Raw genomic sequence first — 25388 nt, 5'->3', positions numbered from 1 at the left:
GTTTTACCATTAATTTGGTTGCTTCATTCATTCCATTGTTTGTTTATGTTTATGCAAAACTGTAGTATTCCTTTTTAAATAAAAGTCTCACTTAACTATAAAGTGGCGTTATCAGTCCACACTGTGTTATCAATTTCCAAAGATACCTTTCAAGTGCAGCCATGACATTTCCTAAATCTTCAATTTTTAAAGATGAATCACTCGGTCAGATGTGTACATTGTTTATATGTCTTTATTTCAATGTCTAGGATATGTGTTTACCAGCTGTGCTGAAAATGCCACTTTTTGCTGCCAGAGTTGGAAGTCATCCCCGTCGCTGTCCTCGGCTGAGCTGTAGCTGGGAGAGTTTCAGGCCTCTTGGAAGTCGGATATGTGTTGGGAGCGCACGATTTGGACACAGTCCTGGTTGGCGAGCCAGATTGTGAAGTAGGCAACCACAATTGCCAGCAGACCTGAGCCCAGGAAGCCCATGATTATGCCTTGAACCACAGGCTTGCACCACCCAGAAATGCTTCTTTCATAGGGCCGGGCTGTTTCCGCTTCGATGATCAAATCCCAGTCATCCCAGTCAGCCCAGTCTTGATCGCTGACTAGAAAGGTCAGTGGGAAAGAGAGAAGGACCAGGACAGTCAGAGAGAGACAGAGGGAGATGGAGAGAGAGAGATATGGAGAGAGGGAGAGAGAGAGAGCAAGTGAGAGAGAGGGAGGGAGAGAGAGAGGATGGGAGAGCAAGTGAGAGAGAGAGAGAGAGAGGGAGGGAGAGCAAGTGAGAGAGAGGGAGAGAGAGAGCGAGCAAGTGAGAGAGAGAGAGAGGGAGGGAGAGCAAGTGAGAGAGAGGGACAGAGAGAGGGAGGGAGAGCAAGTGAGAGAGAGGGAGAGAGAGAGAGAGAGCAAGTGAGAGAGAGGGAGGGAGAGCAAGTGAGAGAGAGGGAGAGAGAGAGAGAGAGAGAGAAAGGGAGAGAGAAAGAGAGGGAGGGAGGGAGAGCAAGCGAGAGAGAATACATGAATACATTCAGTGGCAACATTCTTTTTTCATATTCCAAGAAATTCATTTAAACAGTAATCCTGAACTAAGATCATGTATGTATGTATGAATTATTTCCAAGTCATGTGGAGAGCAGTATTTATCCTCTCGCTTTCTTCACTGAACTCAGTGATCAAACTCAGACCAGGACCATTTAGAGGTTCATTTTACCAATGCACCCCAATGCACCCCGATGCACCCCCATACTGTCTGGTGTGGCTTATGTTTAAGAAGATAATAACACGATTCCCCATGTAGATAGATAGGCTATATATCTAGAAATCCAGTTTATGGTACATCGGCCGAGCATCCTAATTGCAATGCAAACTACTATTGGCTGGGATGCAGCTCAGTGGGTCAAGCATTACGTCACCAATCTCCATGTCAGCGTCGCTGATCCTAGCATGCAGAATCAGCAAACTGTGATGGACAAAATGGGTGCCATCGAGTTGGGCAAAAACAAAAACTGGCACAGATCGCAAGTCACTTTTCAGATTGGGTCTTGGAAATAATCATTATTTTGATTTGCTCTGGTCTTCATGCTGTGTTTTTTTTTAACTTGATACTCACTGTCACGCGCCTTGCGGGCGGCCTCTTCCGGTAACTCCTCCTCCTTCATCAGTAACGACGAATGAGCGTGCTGCGATTTCTTACTATAGTCTTGCACATTCTTTTTCATGTCCAAATTTTTGTCCTGGTTGAGGTTCTTCCCAAGTTCTTGAAAAGAACACATGAAATTGACATGTAATATTTTTTAGAACTAGATTTGAGTTTTTTTATTTTTTACAATTAATACTTTTTTCCAGAAAATATCAGGCTGAACAGATATTCATTAAAGCATGTATATACAAATATACAATGCTAGCTGGATTTAAAATTAACAACATTTCAATAAAAAAAATAAATGCAAACAGGATCAAGCAATGGATACGCTTTTAGGACCAAATAGTAATTAGTGGGTCTTTGGAATGCGTTCTTCAAAGATGGTTCTTTAAACTTCGGCTGTGGGCAGAGTCTAAAGCAATTACTTAATTCAGATAATGTAGTTGCCATTTAAGGGATTCACAATAAATGAGTGAAAAGGAATGCTATCCAAATGAGACATTTCGAATGATGTTTACAAAATGTTTCATTTGCATTCTTCTTACTGTCTTGGACTTTTTGAAATTCAATTTTTTCATGATGTACTCTTGTAGAGGAGCAGAACTGCCAGTCACTGAAAGACCCAACCCCCTCACCTCCAGACTATTGGATGAAGAACAAGAAGACCATGTGCATGACAGCAGGTATCATTCAAATACCGCACTCAGACAATCGTACCGAAGGTACCCTCTAACTAAAGTGGTGGCAGAAGAGTTGCATCCACAAAAAGGAATGGACAGCTTCCATCCCTGGATGAGCTCACTCGCACTCCCCTGATCGGGTTTCAATCAATGTAAAGAATAGTTAGTTCTTTCTTGTGTAATTATATTTGAAATCATTAATCCAAATTTCCTTCTTTGATTTTTCAATCTCCTTATTTATTCCTGACAAAGCTGAATATCGGAGAGCTGTAAAATGATATCTGAGAGGTGCAAAGTGATGCCATAAGGAGAAGACACGATGACGCACTGAAACGATAAAAGAATACTTAAAGAATGAAGATGTAACTTAAGAAACAAGAGTAAGCCTACATACAAGTGAGAAGAAACATGTCACCCCATCCGTGCCATAAAAAAAAAAAACAAGAAGCAAGAACTAGATTGGAGAAAAAAACATCACAATTTCAAATACAAATCCACTCATACAAAAAGGAAATTCAAAATGCCGAAAAGAAATACTACTGTAACCAAATCACCAAATCCGCAAACACCCAAAGAGAACTGTTCAAAATCATAAGCGAAATGAGGAACCCACCTGGATACAACACCATTCCTGTACCCTCACTGAAACTATGCAACGACCTTGCAGATCACTTCAAAAACAAAATCAGCGTAATCCTCCAAATCATACAATGCAGACCACTCTACCAAAATACACTGCCCTCCCCAAATATCAGTAGAGACTTTTGTCAAGCTGGTAAAAAACAGCAAAAAAGCAGGCTCCCCCATATACCCCTGTCCTTCAGACATATACAAATCAATCCTCACACAAGGTACACCCCTGGAATATTACAGAAACCTCCTCAACCTATTGCTCACAACAGGGAAACTACCACAATCATTCAAATCAACATGCATGAAGCAACACCTCAAAGACACAGCAGGCGAAATGGAAGACCTCTCCAACTACAGACCTATCTCAAACATCCCTTTCCAGCAAAACTACTTGAAACATACCTCTATGGACTAACACAGGAACACATAGAAAAACACCAACTGTTGGACCAGGTGCAAGTCAGCTTTAGGACCAAGAGAGGAACTGAAACAGCACTCCTCTCAATTTGGGATGATATAAAGACAAATGCAGACTCTGACTCAAGTTCAGCTCTGATACTTCTGGACCTCTCCACAATGTTCGACACAGTCAGCAATGACATCCTCATCAAAAGACTAGAAGAAATAGGAACCACCGACCTAGGCCTACTCTGGATTAAATCATTCCTAACAGATAGAATCGAAGCCGTCAGGATTAAAGCTTTTAAATCCACTTCAAGAAACACCAACTGTGGAGTACCACAAGGATCTTTCCTAGTCCCACTGCTCTTCAATATCTACTTGACTCCACTAATCAAGCTCATTAAAAGATGCAGCTTTACATGCTACGACTACGCAGACAATACACAAATCATCTACAAAATAGAAGACACACAAGAAGAAAACAGAATGCTGAAAGCTGTCTACACAAACAATATGAATGGATGAACACAAACAGCCTCAAACTCAACCTGGGAAAATCAGAAATAATGGTTATACACAAAAACCAGGAAACCAACCACTGCATCCCATTGTGCACACAGCTGGGAACTGCATTGATGCCATGAACAACCATCAAAAACCTTGGAGTCCTGATGGACAACAAACCTCCACTAGAACCAAAAGGTAACGCAAGAATCAAGAAATATGTCTTCCTCCTGCACACAGTAAAAAGGATCCTACCTATCCTCTACCTTTTACCGATAGAACACTTACTATCATCTCCCTCATCATGTCCAGAATAGACTTTGCCATCAGCCCATAACTAGGAATGCCTGAACGCCTACTAAAGAAACTGCAACATATCAAAAACACTGCAGCCAGATTCCTGCTCAGACTACCACCAAGGGACCACATCACCCCACACCTAAAAGTGCTACATTGGCAACTATCAAAAAAAGAAAAAGGTTCAAAACAAAGTTCATAAGGCACATAGCACCATTGTCAAAGAGCAAAAATCCTACAAAAGAAAATAACCATTTACCTAACGTCAAGTCCACTCAGATCAATCAATCACATTTGCCTAGAACCAAAACCATACACAAAACTTGGGGGTCTCGTCATTCTCCCACCTGGCAGCAAAAACTTGGAACTTCCTCCCAAAAGACATAAGCAATACAAACGATCACCTAAAATTATGAAAACTACTTAAAACTTGGCTCTTCACCTCAGAAGGGAACGACTAGGAAAAACAAAGACTCTGTCAAAAACAGAGTGCACCTCAACTAGCATATATGGAAGGAAAACACCAAGCAGAGAGCCCAAGAAAAAAACGCTCCCTTCAATAACACACTCTAGTCATTACCCAGAGACAGGGACCCCAGTGCAGACGGGGAAGCACTAACCAATAACGGGCACCCCAGGGGGCCTTAGTGCGCCCAGACTTGGTGGGTGGGAATCCCACACAATGACCCTGGGAGACATCCAATACCTCTATCCTCACTATCTCCAGCCCGGAGACGGGGGAGGCCCACACAAAATTCATGCCCATAAACCACTAGACAATTACAGATCAAAGCCACCACCATGCACCATACCCAGCAAACAAACTGCTACAAAAACACCCAACACAGAGCACGGACAGAGACAATGATTACAGATGTCCAAAGCAATGAGGTAAGAAATATCCTATTAATTTAACTCTAAAACCCAAAGTTCTACATACATTTCTCAAATGCACAACCACCTCTCTGCACAGCAATCCACACGTACTCCACCACACTTCAATGACAACACCACCACATAGCCCTGCACAACAACACACAGGAATCTACAGAGAGGCAATTTGCACCCAAACTAGTGAACGGTACAAACCAAACTGAAGCTGTCAAAAGGAAATTACAACTTTCCCTCTACCTATTCCCGATATACTTACTAACCCACCCCGCACTCTTACCTTTCAGATCCGCCAGAGCACCATGGGACTACTTCGGTGGTGATATTGTGCGGTACAAATGATCTTTAATATTAACATTAACATATATACAAAGAGGATAAGGAACCATATAAGTAATACGCGTATGTTCACAGAAACGTAAGGTAGATGAGACACATAGAAGCTTGCTGCAGTAGAAAATATAACACTGGAGAAGCAGCCATGTTGAAAAGAATAATAGTAAGCGAAGAACTAAAAGGAGAGAGAGAGAGCATGGCTGCAAAGCTGACAGAGGCTGGAAATATAAATGTGTGTATGAATAAAGAATAGCTGTTGGCCAGAGATCAAGGATTTTACAGCGAGAAGCTACAGAAGGGTATACAGGGAGTCAACAAAGAAAAGCAATGTACACCGGGCATATTTCTCTCAGATTAAGTAAATGATTGAACATTTTTGAATTCCAAGTATTGATGAAAAAGATTCAGAAAAGCATATGTGAGGCGGACCAAGCAAGTCTCTAGAGGCTGAAGAGGGTGATGATACCTGACACAATCAAATCAAATAGCACTAAATAGAAGGCGAATGGACACAAATCGGGGTCTCGTCACACGTGGTACTAGATCAGAAAGCCAAGCCTATTCATCAAGCCCTAGACAAAGAAAAACATGAACCTTAACTTCACTTAAAGTCCCAGAGAAGAGAATATCCAGCAAAGTCAAGTACAAAGGAGAAACCTTGGCTGAAGGCGTGACTGGACTGATGAGAGATGGCAGACTAGTTGGGCAAATGGGCACTATGCGGATGCTGTTCACCGCACCTAGGTTTCGCTTTGCTTACGTGCTGCCAGTGAGCCGAGTGTCCAAAGTTGGGAGAGAATGCCAACCAATCAAAGGGCCTATGTAATGTGAGCATATATTGTTGCAGAGGCCAATCTACTGCTGTTATGCTCGTATGATCTGTATTATACGTAGTTAGAGGGATGTTCAAGGCATGCCAGCTAGATGAGGGGCAGCCAATCATGTTAATAACCCTTAAAGAACCTTTAAGTAGATATGTTCCCCTAAGCAATTCCTCCATCCAATAGGTTTTATTATTTGCTGTGTAGGATGACATTACAGCTGACACAAATCGAGGTATAAAGCCTTTGTGTACCTTACATGTATCTGCAAGTGTGTGCACTATGACGTGTTGTTCACCAAGTTTCCCCACTATATTGAACTGATAGTAAAGTAGTATTATGCCATATTTTTTGAGTCGGTCTGGTTATTTGGGCCCAAGATTATTTGATATGGTAATTCGACTCTGCGCATAGAAACATCCATAAAGTGCTACTGCACATGTTGGTAGCGGTGCGGATGGTTCAGATCCAGATCCTCAGATTTTTGACATCTTCCACCATTTGTGGAAGGCCACAGAGTTTTCTACGGAGAGCTGTGCTATAAAAAGTGTGACCAGAGACGGTTGGAAGGAGCCCCTTTGAAGAAATTCTTGTCCAGTCCCTGCAGGCACCCCGTGGACTGAAGGCAAAGTGGTCGATTGGGGAAGAATCCATACCAAAGGCCTCGAGCTGAATAACAGATGTAAGTAGAAACATCAAAAATGGCAAATAAAAGGGGAGGGGCCATATTGTATGTATAAATATAGAGGGGGAATGTAACAGGATTTATTAGGGATAAGGAGATACCTCGACACCTGCCCTCAAGGAGGGAGAAGAGAATGCACCAAACACCGGAACAGAGTATTATTTAAGGCAATACTGCGACTACAGCCAAAGAAGGGTATGCTACACATTCCAAAATGGAGTAATATAGAGATGAGATAGATCTATCAGGAGAAAAGGACAAGACAATTGTAAAAAATGTGTGTACACATGTTTTTATTTTACAAATATCAGTGTAAATTGACAAATTATTAGACCCTCGAAAAACAAGTCATTGACATCAAACTTATGAGGGTAGTATTTAAGAAGAAATAAAATTTAAATCAAAACATAAAACTATCAATACTAATAACACGATAGTACGAATTGATGCAAACTATAAACAAAGAGGTAATATGGATGTTATTGTATACATTTGGAAATTATTTGGAGAAATTGTTTTTTGGAGAAGGACAGCGATTGATGGTGCTGTCCAGAGTGATTGTTGAAGTGTGATGAATTAGTTAAATAATAAACGAGAACATCTGGTAAGTATTGAAAGTAAAAAAATAACTTGTCATTATGGGGGACATTCCCCTTTTACATCTATGAAGGACATTAAAAAGATACACACATAAAATAAGAAAGTACCACGCTGAGTGGGTGAATGGCACAACTAATAAAACACTCATGCCGTGGACTCAAGAAGGTTCATTATCAAAAGCAGTGTTGCGACACATGACAACATACTTGCCTGCTACATTTGTAGGGAAGAAGCGACATAAAAGGTTAGCTGTTTTAAAATTATGGAAGATGTATCAGAGTGAGGTAGAACGCCCCGTCTGAGGAGTGGATGCTTAATCAGCATAAGGAGGAGGACGTAACACTTTATCCTCCTAAAGATCATAGCACAATGGAAGACAAACAGGGAACCTATCGTCTAAAGGTATTAAAAGCAGCAGCAGGGTATGTTAATCCAATATACCCACTGCACGCTTACAATAGTGAAGACAACATGAGAGACAGTAAGAATAAAGAACATAAATATATCTCCACACACGATTAACATGAAGAGTATGATGAGAGAAAGGACAGACGAAATAGAGGAGGAAAACGGAAGACAAAAAAGAGAGAAAGGCAAAGCAAGTGGAAGGACAATAATAGAAAACAAGTGGATGGGAGGACAGATATTGCATAAATTAGATGGAAAAGCTATTGATGATGTTAAAGAAAATTAACAAAGAGAGGAAAAGAAGGAAAAAGAATGAGAAATGACATACAAGGAAGAGAAAAAAAAGAAAGGTATAGAAAGGAAGAACGGAGATGGTGTGAAAAACTAAGGAAAGAGAAAGAGAGAATCAAGGAGACGAAACGTGAAGAAATAGAAGGCAAGATTGAAAGAACATACGTTACAAAGAAGGCGAGAGGAACTAGAGAACAGAGAGATGAGAAGGAGGGAAGAAGAAATGAGAAGGAGTAGTAAACAATAAGATGATGAAATAGAACATATTGTTAATAGAAGTATGATACCCGTTGAAGCATGTGAGCGATGGGAAGAAGAGATAGGCTAACAAAAGCCCCGCAGGGAGCTGCAACAAATACTGAGAATACAAACATGGGCAGATGAACATGAGGCAGAAGGCATAGGGAAAAGGATTGGGGATCTATATAGACAAATGAGAAATGTGGTTATGAGGCTATAGGTAGCATCACAGGATCTCCATCAAAGGAAACAGGAGATAGAGCAGAAAACACACTGATCGACGAGCATAGATGGTCCATTTCAGCATCTACATATAGATTATATGGATATGTTACTAGTATGTTATTCTATAGATAGATGGTGGTAGTAGTATGTCCCTTTTCTAGATGGATCGAGGCATGTCCATGTACGCACCCCGATGCCACATGCGCTGCCAAGTTTCTAGTGCATGAGGTGTTTGTTTCCTAGATGGAGAATGTGCAAAGTCCTGCGGTCTGATAATGGCCCACATTTTGTAAACGAGTTTTCTTCAGCTTATCACCCACAGCGAATGGAGTATGTGGAGGCTAAAAGGACTTCTTAAAGAACAGATAGCTAAAATAAAAATGGTGCTGAAGAAAGGATGGCTACATAGCCTCACCCTTGCTCTTTTTACCCTGAGATACCAACCTGGTTCAGATCACCACCTAACTCCTCATGAGTTGGTGACTGGACGCCGCATGAGAGTACCCCTTGCTCCTCTCACTCGAGTAAAAGCTGATGCCCGTAGTCTAGCGGAAATATTAGGCGATGAGATGCATGATTATTTAACAAGTATGATGGCTAGTGTTTCTTTTATTTCTCAAAAGATCAACAATCGTAGAGAAGGGTGCAAGAAGATTGAGGAAGACAAAAATCCAAATGATTTTATTTACACACTTGACAGCCAAGTTTGTTTCGAGGGGATCAAGTGCTCATTAATAGCTTTGTTTGTACTTGGAATAAGCCCTGTTTTGAGGGACCATATCAAGTAGATGGGGTCACTCCCACTGCAGTAAAAATCTAGGGAAGAAGAGCTTAGCTGCACTGAACTGCGTGAAGTTCTACAAAGGAGAAACCCTGACCCCTCCAGCAACAGTTGACAGTGAAGCAAGAGAAGAGGTTCTGTGATGCTGACCAGATCTGCTACCAAGGGCAAGTACAAAGAATCAAATGATTAAAAACAGTCTGGAACAAATTGACATTTCCAACATCTGATAGGAGATTAATGAACTTGCTGCAGTTCCAGAAACTTTTTCAGTAAAATGAAGACATGCTCTACATCGAAAACACGACAGGACGATTGTACAATACAATTTAATGTTGCGTAATATGTTGCACACAATTCTGCATGCTGTCTTTGTATACACACTGCAAACATATACAGCTCTAGTGTGACGAAAAATGGACTTTGTTGTATTTTCTAGAAATCCTACAAACAGTCCTATCATTTGTAGAGTTATTGCTATGATACGTCAGTTCCTGTTATAGAAAAGTGACCATTTTGAAAAGTGACTAAAAGGTGAACTGATTCAATTGAAAATGGGAATTTTCTATTATATAAAACACACACTGTTAACAAGAATATCAGCTACTCCAAAAGAGGTAATGTTGCATTTGAATACTATGGCAATGCTTCTTACAACTACATTTTGCCTTATGTGTTGTCTTTATTTTCTTATATTCTTAAAATTTTGTGACATATTGTTTGGTACTTCAAGTGAAGTATCCCAGAATGAGATATCTCTTTCAATCCTGACAAAGGTGCAAGGGATATTTTTGCTGATACTTCCGAACACATTGCCCAGTCTAAAAGGGATGTTGGAGATGATAATGAAGGTAGTAATTCATTGCTCTATTATTCTGCCAATTTAAAGATTATCATGTGGTATCAACACATGAGAGAGGTGTGGAGTAGTACGTCAGATGAAAGCTGCTACGTATGTTCTCTCATTAACTAATGCCATGAACACTGCCAGAACGGTAATTGCAAGAGAAATACCCATACATGATGCAAAGTATCTAAGCAATCTAGGAGCTTGCACAACAAGAGGACAATTAGAAAGAAGATGGGCGACCCTACGATGGCGACAAAGAAAACATTCCTATATGAAGAATCTTACATAAAAATGCAGAAGATGGAAAAAGACAACAGTTGGGCAAGCAGAATGCTTATGTATTCATTCATGACAGGAGAACACATAAGGATTGTTGACAAATAGGTTTGAACTGTGTAGACACATGGGAAACACTAGGATTGCCAGGATGCTGGGAGCTACCCTAGCAATTGGTGTATTGATGAGTTGCCACTGGTACAGGACGGAAATAAGGAATGCTAACATGCAGTGCACATTTATTGATGACGGCATCAGTAAGAATAATGCAAACAGTGAATGATAAAAGCCCAAAGTTGTGGGCCAAGTATTCACAATTACTAACGTGGGTTGAAAACGAAGCAGGACCAATATACACACTACCAATAGAAAAGTGACACTGTGTTTCAGAAACAAATGCCTGATCCCAGTAGGAGAAAATAAAGGATGTGATCAAATAATTGATGTACCAGGAGTGAATGGATGAACTGCAGTGCTGATGGATCATTATTGGGCTTGTGGATCTAGAACCTACTGGCTGTTGCCCAAAAATTAGGGAGGAACGTGTTCCTTGGTGATTATACATGTTCCTGCATTGGTGATTCCCCAAAGTGATCTCCATATTGATATCTTCCTGAAAATGGATGCACACCTGAGAAAGAAAAGATTGCTTAGTCTCATTAGATGAAAGAGGGAGAGCTATTTTTCAGAAAAATCAATAGAAGCCGATCATGACATTGCAGATGAACTTAAGCTGTTCACCAGTACAACAGTGATATTAACAGCCATATTCAAGCCAGAAATTCACACTGCACTGATTGCCAAGTGGGTCCAAATCACTAGGTGGGAGCTGTTAAAAAAGATCAACATGAAAATCAAAGGATTAATTGCAATCAGAGAAGAACTGAGGGCCATCAGACGTATGACCCTCCAGAACAGGTATGTCCCGGACTTAATTACAGCAATGGAAAAAGATGTGTGTGCCAATATCGGGCCATCGTGCTGTACATTAAAACCTGCCCATTATGGATTAAATGAAGCCATGACAGAAGAAATAACTATACTTTCAACCCTGCATACAGAGTTTGTGGATAAAGTAGACGAGACCCAGGATGAAGATTGGTTTTCATCCCATTTCTCATGGGTCCCAGCCTGGTTGGTGAATGCCTTCAAACTACTTGGAGCAATACTAGTGTTAGTGTTTCTGGGATTCTGTTTTATAAGAATATTCATGGGACAGTGCAAGAAGACAGCAAAGAAAGCAATTGGGTTGAAGATAATGGTCAATGTGTATGCTGTGACTGATGAGCACACACAGAGAGAAAATACCACCCATGAGCACCTCAAGGAATGTCGTCTGGCACGCCAGGAATTAAGTTTTATTACCCCAAGGATAAGAACTATGTAGGGCATTGGGCGTTCTGCCAACCAACTGGGGGTGCTTCCATTTGACCTAGAGTGTGGATGAACACATAAAGAATGCAGGTGCCCTGAGGGGGGTGACTAAGATATGGATCCCAAAGAAGACATTCTGTGGTAGAAAAATGAAGAGAAATGAGGAAGAGGAGCTGGTTGAGGACTCGACCAGGGGGGGCAATGTAGAGGAGCAGACATGCATGTCACTGATAGACCCCACCCCTTCAGTTCTGACCTATAGGATGAACAACAGGAAGACGGTGTACATGACACTAGTTATCATTCCAATACTGCATCAGGTGCATGAGAGAATTTACGCACTCAGACAATCGTACCAAATGTACCCTCAAACTGAAGTGGTAGCAGGAGAGTTGCAGAGACCACTGTAAATCGAGGAGCTCTAAAAATAACCTGACATGTGCAGAGTGACATAACAAGGAGAATATAGAATGATGCGCTAAAACTTTATAAGAAAATATTAAGGCATGAAGAAATAACTGAAGAAACAAGAGTAAGCATAGATGCAAGTAAGAAGAAACCATACATACAAAGAAGATAAGTAACCAGATGAGTAATACATGTATATACCTAGAAACGCAAGGTAGATGAGTCACATAGAAGCTTGCTGCAGAAGAAAATATAACACGAGTTAAGCGGCCATGTTCAAAAGATGGATGCAAGCTCTGAATAATAGTAAACATAGAGCTCGAAGGAGAGAGCCCAGGGCTACAAAGCTGAAAGAGGCTGAAAATATAAATTTGTTTATGGACAAAGAATAGTTGTTGTCCAGAGATCAAGGATGTATGTACACAGGACATATTTCTCTCAGATTAAGACAAATGAGTGAACATATGTGAATGTCAAGTATTGATGTATAAAGATGCAGAAAAGCATTTGAGAGACAGAGCAACCAAGTGTCTTGAGGCCGAAGAGGGTAATGACATTTGACATAATCAAATGAGATAGCACTAAATAGAAGGCAAAATGAACATAAATCATGGTCTCTTCACACGTGGTACAATATCAGAAAACAAGGCCTATTCATAAAGCCCTGAATGAAAATAACAATGTACCTTAACTCTCCTTAAAGTTCCAGCGAAGAGAACATCCGGCAAGATCAAGTACAAAGGAGAAGCCTTGGGTGAAGGCTTGGCTGATGAGATATGGCAGACTAACTGGGCAAGTGGACAGTAGTCTGACGTTGTTCTCTGCACCTGAGTTTCGATTTGCTTACGTGCTGTTAGTGAGCCGAGTGTTCAAGGTTGGGGGGAATGCCAACAAATCAAAGGGTCTATTGTCATGGCTACTGGGCAAGAGCCCAGTACTTCACTTCCTGCAGGGTCCCAATGGACCCAGTCTTGGCGCCTATGGCACCAAGCTCATTACAAAGTGTGTTTTGCACAAAGAACACCGAAGGCACGTGCAACAAGGGCGGGCTGGCCCTATTAGTACAAGGCAAGGCACGTGCAGAAGACAGGAGGAGGAGCACGGTGGGGCCCCAAGGCGGGGCCTAAGGGGAGTGGTTGGGGCCAGGCTATATAAGCCGGCCCCACCCACATACTTGCACTTTGCATTAGTCTGCTAAGAGCAGCGTAGCGCTTACAGCCATCCAGAAGACCCTTGCCTGGTTCAACACGTGCGTCTTCAGCCTCCAGATCCCTCCAGCATCTTACCTGGTCCAGCACGTGCATCTTCAGTCTTCGGAAACCTCCAGTATCTTACCTGGATTCAGCCACACGATCGCTGGAAGCACTGCCATCAGCTTCCCACTCTGCAGCCACCGCGCACATCTTACCTTGAAGCCTCACCATCGCTGGAAGCACTGCCATCAGCTTCCCACTCTGCAGTCGCTGCCTGATTCTTACTTGTATTCAGCCACGCCACCGCTCGAAGAAGCACCACTATCGCTTCCGACGCTGCAGCAGCCGCATTCATCTTACTTGTCTTCTTGAATCCTCCACGGGTGCCGCCCAACATCCTTACCTGTCCTTAACTCCCATTAACACGGGGCCATCTTCGGGCGCAGTACCCACGTGAATCTTCATCTCCGGCAGCCTGCAGGAGTTCGGAAACCGCTCACCAGCTAACACCGATCAGCCACACCTGCAAAGGGAATAAGAAACACAAGGTGAGCAATCACATAGAGGGTCATTACAAGGTGGGCGGTAAGGGATACCGGGCACCGGTAAGGAGACCGGTGCGGCTAATCCCTTACCGCCCTATTCCAAGGTCCCTTGGCGGGGACTGTAAGGAACGTGTGGTCTGACCACACGTCCCTTATGGGTCCCGCTAAGGGACTAGGGCGCTAATAACGGGCTTGCAAGTCGAGAGCCCATTATTAGCGCCCTCCCCATTCTCATTAAGCCCTATGGGGGCTCAAATGGGAATGGGGAATGGTCTGTTTAATGGGGACTTACAGGTTTCGCCAGGGTCGGACTACACCGGTAAGTCCCCATTGAACGAGACCGGACACGGGCACGGTATGGGAGGCAGCCATGGAGCTCATAGCTCCATGGCTACCACCCATCTCGTAATGAGGCCCATAGACTTTAACACGTTAAAGCAGCGCAACTCACAAACTTGGCGCAACTTCTGGAACTGTCTACTTACCACCAGTGGGTCGTCCGGAATAGACTTTTTCACCATTATGCGCTCCTGAGCCATCTTCATCACTAAGGGGGAGACAGAACAATATATGGTTACAAACAAAAATCATTGGGGAAGAATTAACACAAAGAATACGGACAATAAGCACAGTCATAAACACTTACTTTCGAGGCGGAATGTCCACAGCCGGGCTGAACCTCCACAATCTGGACCAGTGACACAACTAGGTCCATCCACAGTGCCCCTGCTGAAGGAAAGCAGGCTGGAGAGCTTATCCTTACATAAAAACAGGTGAGCTTGCATAGGCAAACTCCTGCATACTACATTTTGGCACGGAAGGGTCAAGGGGAACCGCGACACCACCACACTATTCTCACTGCCTCTCATCTTCTCTCAGGAACAGTTGCAGCATTCCGGGTCCACGAAAAAACAGCAGTTGGGGGAGAAAAGCGGTCCGAGGGAGTCAACTCCTGGGAGGGCTCCAACCGTGCCCAAACACCCCTGCAGAGACCAGGTGAGCATAACACCTATGCAATGGTGATCATACATTGTTGCAGAAGCCAATATGCTGCTGTTATGCTGTTGTAATCTGTATTATGCGTATGCATACACTTTTTGGCTTTGTAGGCACAATCTGTCAAGGCGACAGAGATAGGGTGCACAAGTAATGGTTTGCAGCAAAGGTAATGAAAGAAATGTTGCGTCTCACTGAGTGGTGATTACAAAAAAGCCATTAAAATCACTGGTACAAATTGTCGACTTCAAAAATACCCAGATGAGAGACAGCGCCAAATACTTTTTGGAAAAGTAGTATTTATTGCATGTAGCCCTATGTATGACACGTGTTTTGGCTAATCTCTTAGCCTTTCTCAAATACGGGCTGTGAGGTTGCATATTTTCAAAACATAGTATTTGGTGCGACAGACAGTGACCAAATTAGAGTTATTACGATAAACAGTGAGTAAATTAAATTTGCGAACAATTTGAAACATTGTTTACACATTTTGTAGTGAGTGCACCATGCGATCAGAATCATAGTGTACGATAGTCACAGAGAGTCAAGGGTTGGTGACAGGGAGGATTCATGGGGTATAAAGAGGAAAAATAAAGACCATTGTGCAAACAATATAAAGAAAGAAGAGAGAAAAAAAAGATAGTTCATTACTCCCAATGTTTTTGTAAAATAACGGTTGTTCATTTTAAAGCTGGTCATGCTGAGGAGATAGTTTGTATCATGTTACCTGTGTGGCTGTATGTTTTCAAAGCATAGTAATTGTTGTGGTCGTAATTAACTGGGTTCAATTCCTACGAGTGAAAAGATAAGATACACACGTGTAACATTCAGTGATCAGTTTCTATACTGTGAGACCTTCTTTACGTGATTTGATATAGGTTTTATTTCGGTCTTTAAGGATACCCTAATTGTCTAATTACACTCGTGTTGTAGTGGTACTAAATCAATGTATCCAGAGGCACACGACTCGGTTGTGAGCCGCTTATTTAGTAACTTCAGAGATATATATCTTAACCAATTCTTTCAGAAACACACGTATAATTTCGTTACATGTACCTTTAAAGTTGCACTAGTAATGTAGCAATGCTAAATCAATGTATCCAGAGGCACTTGACTCGATTATGAGCCGCTTCTTAGTAAATTCAAACGCATATTCTCTTAAGCAGTGATTTCAAAAGCACACGTAATGTGCATCTTGCATAAACAGTGGATGCCACTGGTACGTTCAAACCTAGTCTACATATTGCGTTTGCAGGTTTTGACAGACCCGCTCATAGTAATTTAAGGACGGTCTTTTACCTGGACAAATATCTTGCAGCGTCTTTGCGCTCAGCTACATTCTATGTGTGCGCCGTATGGCGTCTTAATAAAAACATTGTTTGTTGCCATCATCGTCATGGCGACTACAACGGGGTAGTCCTTTCATTGTTTCTACTGACGGGCGCTGTACTGAGCGCCATATTTTAGGAGGTGTTTCAACATGCCATCTATGTTTGTTGGCTAAAATATCCCTATTTCCTATTATTTAGTATTAGTGAATAGTATTAAGATCCTGCTCTATTTAATTACGCAACTTATGATGAATTTTTGAATGTATGTAATACATATAGCGTATTTTGAAATTATACAAATCGTAAGTAGCGGTATTAAGGAAAGCATTTTTGGAGTGGCGTACTAGTGGTTAGGCACCTTGTTATCAATATATGTTAGTAGAGTACTGAACATATACGTCTTGAGTTGGTTTGGATCGGATATGTTCTTGGAAGAGTAGCAAAATAGAAGATATACAGTTAAGATTAGTTTTTGACTGAGATCTCTGTAATTACTATACTGTACGATGTTCAAAGGTTCATAGACAGTTACAAATTCTATAGAAATGAAACCATTTCATTGTCCTTGTTTAAGCCTAGTACTGTCGAATTAAATTTACATATAATTTTGGCCTCTGCTTGTCGTAGTTTCATCTCCTTGTTGCCTCCTCTTTTTCCCATTGTAATTTTCTTGAGGCCTATAAACTTGATATCTGCTTTGTTTGCCATTTGGTGTTTATCTTGCCAATGATTGGCTAGGGAAAGTCTCTGATCTTGGCTTCCAATTTTCGCTAAATGTTCCCGGATACGTATCCTGAGCTCTCTAATCGTACTTCCAATGTATACTCAGTTAGACACAGAGATAATCCCATACACAACGTATTTACTTCTACAGTTAATTGTTTGTGAAATTTTAAATTAATTGTTGAATGAGTCTGTGAACTGATTTGTTTTTTCAAAGGCATATTTGCACATTGTGCAAGTTCCACACTTTCTAAATCCACTGGTTGGTTGTTGTAACCAATTATCGATCCTCCTTTTGTCAGGGTCCGGCAGGAGTGACAGACTTAATTTGTTCCTCAGCGTCGTTGCTTTTCTAAAAATCAAACGTGGTTCTGCATCGATGTAATTTTTTATATTCTCATCTAGTTTGAGGAGATGCCAATGTTTCTGGAGAGTTCTCTTCAAGAGTTTGTGATTCCTACTATATTTGGTGATGAACCCTACTGTGGGTTGTGTAGTACATTTCTCACTTGGTATTAGTGTCTGATGTTGTGTGAGTCCTTGACTCCTATTTTTAGCTTTATTGATACAGTTTTGTGGGTATCCTCTGGCAATAATTCTAGTTTCTAATAGTGTGCATTCTTTGTTGAAGGCTGCAGTGGTTTGACAATTTCTCCTTGCTCGAATATATTCTCCAGTGGGTATATTGAGAATCGTGGATTTTCTGTGGCAGCTTTCAGCGTGCAGTATAGAATTGACTTCTGTGGGTTTCCTGTATGTCTGCGTTTTAAGTTCATTTTATTCAACATAAGTTGTTAGGTCAATGGAGTTGATTGAGTGCTCAAACTTACATTTGATTGCAACATATTTACTTTTAACAACACTTTTCACCAACAAACTAAAGGGGTAGCAATGGGCACCAAATATGCCCCGGCCCTGGCAAATTTGTTCATGGGTCTTTTGGAAGATACTGTCATCTATCAGGACACAGCTTACCAGAAACAATTGTTAAGATGGATGAGATACATAGATGATGTGCTAATAGTTTGGAAAGGCACAGAATTAGAACTTAATGAATTTGTAGAGCGTATCAACAAAAATCCCTTTGAAATAGAGTTTTCTGGTAGCTGTGACACTTACTCAATCAACTTCCTTGACCTAACAATTTATGTTGAACAAAATGAACTTAAAACGCAGACATACATGAAACCCACAGAAGTCAATTCTATACTGCACGCTGAAAGCTGCCACAGAAAATCCATGATTCTCAATATACCCACTGGAGAATATATTCGAGCAAGGAGAAATTGTCAAACCACTGCAGCCTTCAACAAAGAATGCACACTATTAGAAACTAGATTTATTGCCAGAGGATACCCACAAAACTGTATCAATAAAGCTAAAAATAGGAGTCAAGGACTCACACAACATCAGACACTAATACCAAGTGGGAAATGTACTACACAACCCACAGTAGGGTTCATCACCAAATATAGTAGCAATCACAAACTCTTGAAGAGAACTCTCCAGAAACATTGGCATCTCCTCAAACTAGATGAGAATATAAAAAATTACATCGATGCAGAACCACGTTTGATTTTTAGAAAAGCAACGACGCTGAGGAACAAATTAAGTCCGTCACTCCTGCCGGACCCTGACAAAAGGAGGATCGATAATTGGTTACAACAACCAACCAGTGGATTTAGAAAGTGTGGAACTTGCACAATGTGCAAATATGCCTGTGAAAAAACAAATCAGTTCACAGACTCATTCAACAATGAATTTAAAATTTCACAAATAATTAACTGTAGAAGTAAATACGTTGTGTATGGGATTATATGTGTGTGTAACCGAGTATGCATTGGAAGTACGATTAGAGAGCTCAGGATACGTATCCGGGAACATTTAGCGAAAATTGGAAGCCAAGATCAGAGACTTCCCCTAGCCAATCATTGGCAAGATAAACACCAAATGGCAAACAAAGCAGATATCAAGTTTATAGGCCTCAAGAAAATTACAATGGGAAAGAGAGGAGGCAACAAGGAGATGAAACTACGAAAAGCAGAGGCCAAAATTATATGTAAATTTAATTCAACAGTACTAGGTTTAAACAAGGACAATGAAATGGTTTCATTTCTATAGAATTTGTAACTGTCTATGAACCTTTGAACATCGTACAGTATAGTAATTACAGAGATCTCAGTCAAAAACTAATCTTAACTGTATATCTTCTATTTTTCTACTCTTCCAAGAACATATCCGATCCAAACCAACTCAAGACGTATATGTTCAGTACTCTACTAACATGTATTGATAAAAAGGTGCCTAACCACTAGTATGCCACTCCAAAAATGCTTTCCTTAATAACGCTACTTACGATTTGTATAATTTCAAAATACGCTATATGTATTACATACATTCAAAAATTCATCATAAGTTGCGTAATTAAATAGAGCAGGATCTTAATACTATTCACTAATACTAAATAATAGGAAATAGGGATATGTTAGCCAACAAACATAGATGGCATGTTGAAACACCTCCTAAAAGATGGCGCTCAGTACAGCGCCCGTCAGTAGAAACAATGAAAGGACTACCCCATTGTAGTCACCATGACGATGACGGCAACAAACAATATTTTTATTGAGACGCCATACGGCGCACACATAGAATATAGCTGAGCGCAAAGGCGCTGCAAGATATTTGTCCAGGTAAGAGACCGTCCTTAAATTACTATGAGCGGGTCTGTCAAAACCTGCAAACGCAATATGTAGACTAGGTTTGAACGTACCAGTGGCATCCAGTGTTTATGCAAGATGCACATTACGTGTGCTTTTGAAATCACTTCTTAAGAGAATATGCGTTTGAATTTACTAAGAAGCGGCTCATAATCGAGTCAAGTGCCTCTGGATACATTGATTTAGCATTGCTACATTACTAGTGCAACTTTAAAGGTACATGTAACTAAAATATACGTGTGTTTCTGAAATAATTGGTTAAGATATATATCTCTGAAGTTACTAAATAAGCGGCTCACAACCGAGTCGTGTGCCTCTGGATACATGGATTTAGTACCACTACAACACGAGTGTAATTAGACAATTAGGGTATCCTTAAAGACCGAAATAAAACCTATATCAAATCACGTAAAGAAGGTCTCACAGTATAGAAACTGATCACTGAATGTTACACGTGTGTATCTTATCTTTTCACTCGTAGGAATTGAACCCAGTTAATTACGACCGCAACAATTACTATGCTTTGAAAACATACAGCCACACAGGTAACATGATACAATCTATCTCCTCAGCATGACCAGCTTTAAAATGAACAACCGTTATTTTACAAAAACATTGGGACTAATGAACTATCTTTTTTTTCTCTCTTCTTTCTTTATATTGTTTGCACAATGGTCTTTATTTTTCCTCTTTATACCCCATGAATCCTCCCCGTCACCAACCCTTGACTCTCTGTGACTATCGTACACTATGATTCTGATTGCATGGTGCACTCACTACAAAATGTGTAAACAATGTTTCAAATTGTTCGCAAATTTAATTTACTCACTGTTTATCGTAATAACTCTAATTTGGTCACTGTCTGTCGCACCAAATACTATGTTTTGAAAATATGCAACCTCACAGCCCGTATTTGAGAAAGGCTAAGAGATTAGCCAAAGCACGTGTCATACAATCGGGCTACATGCAATAAATACTACTTTTCCAAAAAGTATTTGGCCCTGTCTCTCATCTGTATTATGCGTAGTTAGAAGGAATTTCAAGGCATGCCTGCCAGATGAGGGACTGCCAATCGTGTTACTAACCCTTATAGAAAATATAAGTAGATACGTTCCCCTAGCCAGTGTTAAGGAGAATTCTCATTTATGGCTAATTCCCCTCACCTAGTGAGTCCCTCAGCAGCTTTGTTGCATTTCTGGGGTTTATGTTTTCCACCTGGTAAGAGTATGAACCTTTTTCCCACTCTTCCATGTGTTTTGCCATGTGTATTTCTACTTTTTGTGTGATCTTGGGCTCTGGAGCCACACCAGTCCATGAGCCCAACGTTTTGTGTGTGTTACACAGCACCTTCAGTGCAGTGACACAGTGTTGTCTCTGAGACGTCCCATTGACTTCATTTTTCTGGGGCTTACTACTGTCCCCCAGAAACAGGTAAAGTTGACATTTACTTTATGTAGTCACTTAAACTACAGACCCAGTACAACCCATCTTACATGGAGGATTGGAAAGGGTTAACTCTGATCCGTTTTTGTCGGTACCTCCTGGAGCCTTGTTTCGCTTCCTTAAAACTAAGACTTGGCTGGTGACAGTGGTATCTACCCTAACATTTCTACTGCGATTATAGTAAATACACGTGGTACTGTTTTAGGCTATTGTATTAGCCTCAAACTTAAACCCGCTTGACCAAATACATTTTATTTTGGCTCTGGTCGGGTTTAGTCGCCATTTCTTTTTGTTAACATCCTTCTTGTGTTTTACTTTGCGCGGCAAACCAGGTTTGCCTTCTTTGTTCGCCGTCTTCTACGAAGAAGCCCTCCTTTGGCGTCTGGGTGTCTAGGTGGGCTGATTATGAGGGAGGGGTTTAGTAACCCTCTGCGCAGGGTCTCCTTGGAGACCCAAGTCGCACTTTGTGTCCATTGGATGAGGTGGTTGTCCGGGCTGGACAACCCCCCTGCTGTGTGATTGACAGCCAGGCTGTGTGAATGGGGGATTTTGGCATAAAAGGCATGAATCTTGGGCTGGAAGCCTGAGTCACCACTGGAACTACAAGAACTGAAGAGAAGTGCAGAAGAACGGCTGCTGCAACTCCCAATTCCCGGTTAAGCCCTGCTCTAGTCCTGAGCTATCTACCCTTCAACGACAGAGAAGATCCAGTCTTCTTCCCTTCATCCTGGTGGGATCAACCAGCTCACCTTCTACAGCCAGAGAATCCTCTTCTGGGTCGAAATCGCTACACGAAGCTGGAGAGGTCCGGATAGCCATCAGAAGAGCCCTCTCCTGTTTTAAAGGAGAGTACCTTTTATTCACTGTTGCTTTGCTGCTGCTGGCCTCATCCCTGAGTAGTGCAAATCGCTCCAGATGTCCTCCTTCTTGTATCCACGACTGAAGCTCCAGGAACCGTGAGTCTGCAGGAACTACCAGGAACAACTGCCATAGCACCATCTTTCTTCATTCGAATAAGGTACTGTGTCCATTTGGTCGTTCTCTCCGTCCGACCTTGAGGAATCGGGTTGAACCCTTTTCCTGGCCGAACGCTTGTCCTTTCTTACTTCCCTTTTATAACTTTTGCCTCCCTTTGTCAATATCCATTACTCCTGGCAACGTTGATCTCAAACTGTTCTAACCGTGTGATCCTCTACAACAGAGCCCTGCTCCCCTTGACACTGGCGCAGGCCTATTGACTTTATCTGTCTCTTAGAACAAGTCCTCTGATTCTAGTGCCTTGACAAAAGTATTGCCTATGATTTTTATCTCCTTTTCCCTGGTTTTAATTCAATGTGCTGAATGTGTTTGACTACGGTTATAATTCTCCCCGCGGGTACGCTTTTCTTTCGTAAGACCAAACTGTCATTGCTGTCAAAAAGTGAGCGCTGCTTAACCCCCGGTAACGTCTTTTGTTTGACAACACCGGTCTGTCAAAACCTAATGTACTTACCTTGAATTGACCTGAATCAAAGGAATTGGTTGTGTGTAGTATATTTTGAGTGTGGTTTTGTTTAATAGAAATGACATGTGTTGTGAACAGATGGTTAAAAATAAATGTACTTATATTTTTTAACCAGAAACCTTGAGTCAGTGTTTGCTTGAGTCACAGTAATTGTAGTCCTTTGTGTAACCCCTATTTCTGCTCATTTGCTCTTGAGATAAATCTGGCTGCTCAGCCATCGCTACCACTTTACTGCGTAGTACAGGCTTGTACCAAAGGTGAAATTGTACTACCACTTGTAGTCTTCATTTTCTGTAGTGTTCCCTAAGGGTACTGCAGAGGATTCTGCCTAACAACCAATCCCTCCACCCAATAGGTTTTTATTATTTGCCATGTAGGATGACGTCATAGCTGATGCACATCAAGGTATAAAGCTTTTGTTCACATGAAATGTATCTGAGAGTGTGTGGACTATGATTTGTTGTTCGCCATGTGTCCCTACTTTATTGAACTGATAATAAGATAGTAGTTTGCCATATTCTTTGAGTCTGTCTGAATATTTGGGTCCAAGATTATTTGTTATGGTAATGACATTCTGTGCATAGAAACACCCAAAAAAGTGCTACTGCACACTCTCGTCAACCATACTCCATTATCTCTCTCTCTCTCTTTCTCTCTCCCTCTCTCTCATGCACACACAAACTCTTATTTTTGTTATTTTTATTTATACAACATTTGTATGGTGCCTATACAGCAGAATGTGTTTCCAGGCTCCACAAGACAAAGATGGGGTGGGGACAGAGGAGAAATAACAATAACGGTCCTACTAGGACTTGTGACATTTGGATTGTGAAAGTGCAATAACTAGAAGGGCAGGGGGATGGGGCTGATCGGGACGCGGGAAGGGATAGGGGATGGAGTGAGGGAGAAGTGCAGGAGGGAGGCGAACCGGGGGCTGGCCAAGTGCTAAGGAGAGCCAAGTGGGGCAAGTGCGTCGGGAAACAGGGGAGTCAATTAGTGCAGTGATGGGGGTGGACCAGACTCAAGACTAGTCAGAGAGGGTGCCAATAGGAAGTGCTAGTAAAGAGTGCGAGGGAAGACTGGTCGAGGCAGGGCCTGGCCACAGTAAGGTTCATAAGAGACACAGACAACCAGTCACAGCGTCAGGTGGGGGCTAGCAAAGGAGGGGGAGTAAAGGAAGGTCTTGAGTACCTTCCAGAACTTAAGGAGATTTGACTCAAGTTGAAGAGGAGCAGGAAGGCCTTTCCAGAGGGAGTATCCTGCAGACAAAGATATCTACCCCCCACTTACAACTTGTAGAAACGTTTGACCTTCAGAGAGTTGGATCTAGGGGACCAAAGAACTCTAGCGGGGAGGTATTTAGGGAGAGAGAGTTGGATGTAGTGAGGTCCCAGGCCCCATAAAGCCTTGTGGATGATGCAGAAGGTCTTGAATTTGATCCTTTCAACCACTGGGATCCAGTGGAGAGATAATAGGGCTGTAGAGATGCGGTCCCTGGCTTGAGGCCATGGATAAGTCTTGCAGTTATATTCTGGATTAGTTGAAGAGGGCAGAGGGGAGAGAGAGGAAGATTAGGGAAGAGACTGTTGCAGTATTCCATCCTAGAGATGACCAGAGCTCTGGAGACATTGAGTTCTGGAGGAAGGTGAGGAAAGGGAGAATGCCTCTGAGGATGTGAAGCTGATAGTGGGCCTTCTCGGCAAGGTCAGAAATATGAGGTAGTAAGGAGAGAGAGGAGTCAAAGATGTCGCCCAGGTTTTTGGCCTCACACCAGGGTGAGGGGAGAGGGCCCAGGGAGGACCGACAGATAATAGAGGGAAAGGAGGGGCAGTGGTCCCAATGAGAAGGATCTCAGTTTCACTGGTGTTAAGGCAAAGATCATTAGAAGCACATCATGCCCGAATAGCAGTCAGACAATTGAGGATGAGAGAGGAAGAGCAGGAGGAAGAGAAGGGAATCTTATAGGGGAGTTGTGTGTCATCAGCATAGCACTGGAAATGAGGAGAGAAGGTGGAGATCAGGTGGGCAGTTGGGGAAAGGTAAATACGAAAAGCCAGGGTAGGAGCAAAGAGCCCTGAGGGACACCGCAAGTAGAGAGTGAAGTAGAGGAGAGAAAAGGAACCAATTGCACTCGGCAAGGCTGATTTGAAAGAAAAGAGGTCAGCCAATCCAGTGGTGATCTGTAATTCTGAGGGTATCACTGAGCCGATTTATGGGGGTGTGGTGATTTACTGTTTCAAAGGCTCGAGGAGGATGAGAACGGAAGGAGAATTGAGAGCAAGTCATCACAGGTGTTCAGGAGAGCAGTTTCCGTGCCAGACCGGTGGTCGTAGGGACAACCAACAGATTTAGTGTGGTGGATTAGTTGCGAGATGACCGACTTCTCCAGGAGTTTGCCCAGGAATGGGGTAATGGAGATAGGGCAGTAGTTAGTCGGGCAAGAAGGGTCCGTAGACTGCTTTTTTAGGAGAGCGCAAGGGAGTGCTTGAGGAGTGATGGGAAGGAGCCAGAGCCAAAAGAGTAGTTACAGAACCCAGCCAAGGATGGAGCAAGAGAGGCAAAGTTGTCCTTGATAGTTCTGGAGGAGCAGGGAAGCACCTTTTTGGA

General features: G+C 42.0%; 1 protein-coding gene across 2 annotated transcripts in view; it reads right to left on the bottom strand.

The window, feature by feature from the left end:
• Window positions 1-216: 216 nt before the first annotated feature.
• The window catches only part of TMDD1 (transmembrane and death domain 1), a 115998-nt gene continuing 90826 nt past the window's right edge, over window positions 217-25388 (bottom strand). For both annotated transcript variants that reach the window (XM_069632606.1, XM_069632607.1), the window contains exons 4-5: window positions 1595-1741; window positions 217-590 (exon numbers count right to left, since the gene is read on the bottom strand). In XM_069632606.1, the coding sequence (XP_069488707.1) occupies window positions 349-590; window positions 1595-1741 (389 nt within the window). In that variant the 3' untranslated portion in view covers window positions 217-348. The remainder of the gene's footprint in view (window positions 591-1594; window positions 1742-25388) is intronic.

Source organism: Ambystoma mexicanum, chromosome 13 (assembly GCF_040938575.1).
Source record: "Ambystoma mexicanum isolate Mex_15411 chromosome 13, UKY_AmexF1_1, whole genome shotgun sequence".
Taxonomy (NCBI): domain Eukaryota; kingdom Metazoa; phylum Chordata; class Amphibia; order Caudata; family Ambystomatidae; genus Ambystoma; species Ambystoma mexicanum.
Note: the sequence above shows the minus strand (reverse complement) of the source record. Positions and strands in the feature narration are given on the sequence as shown.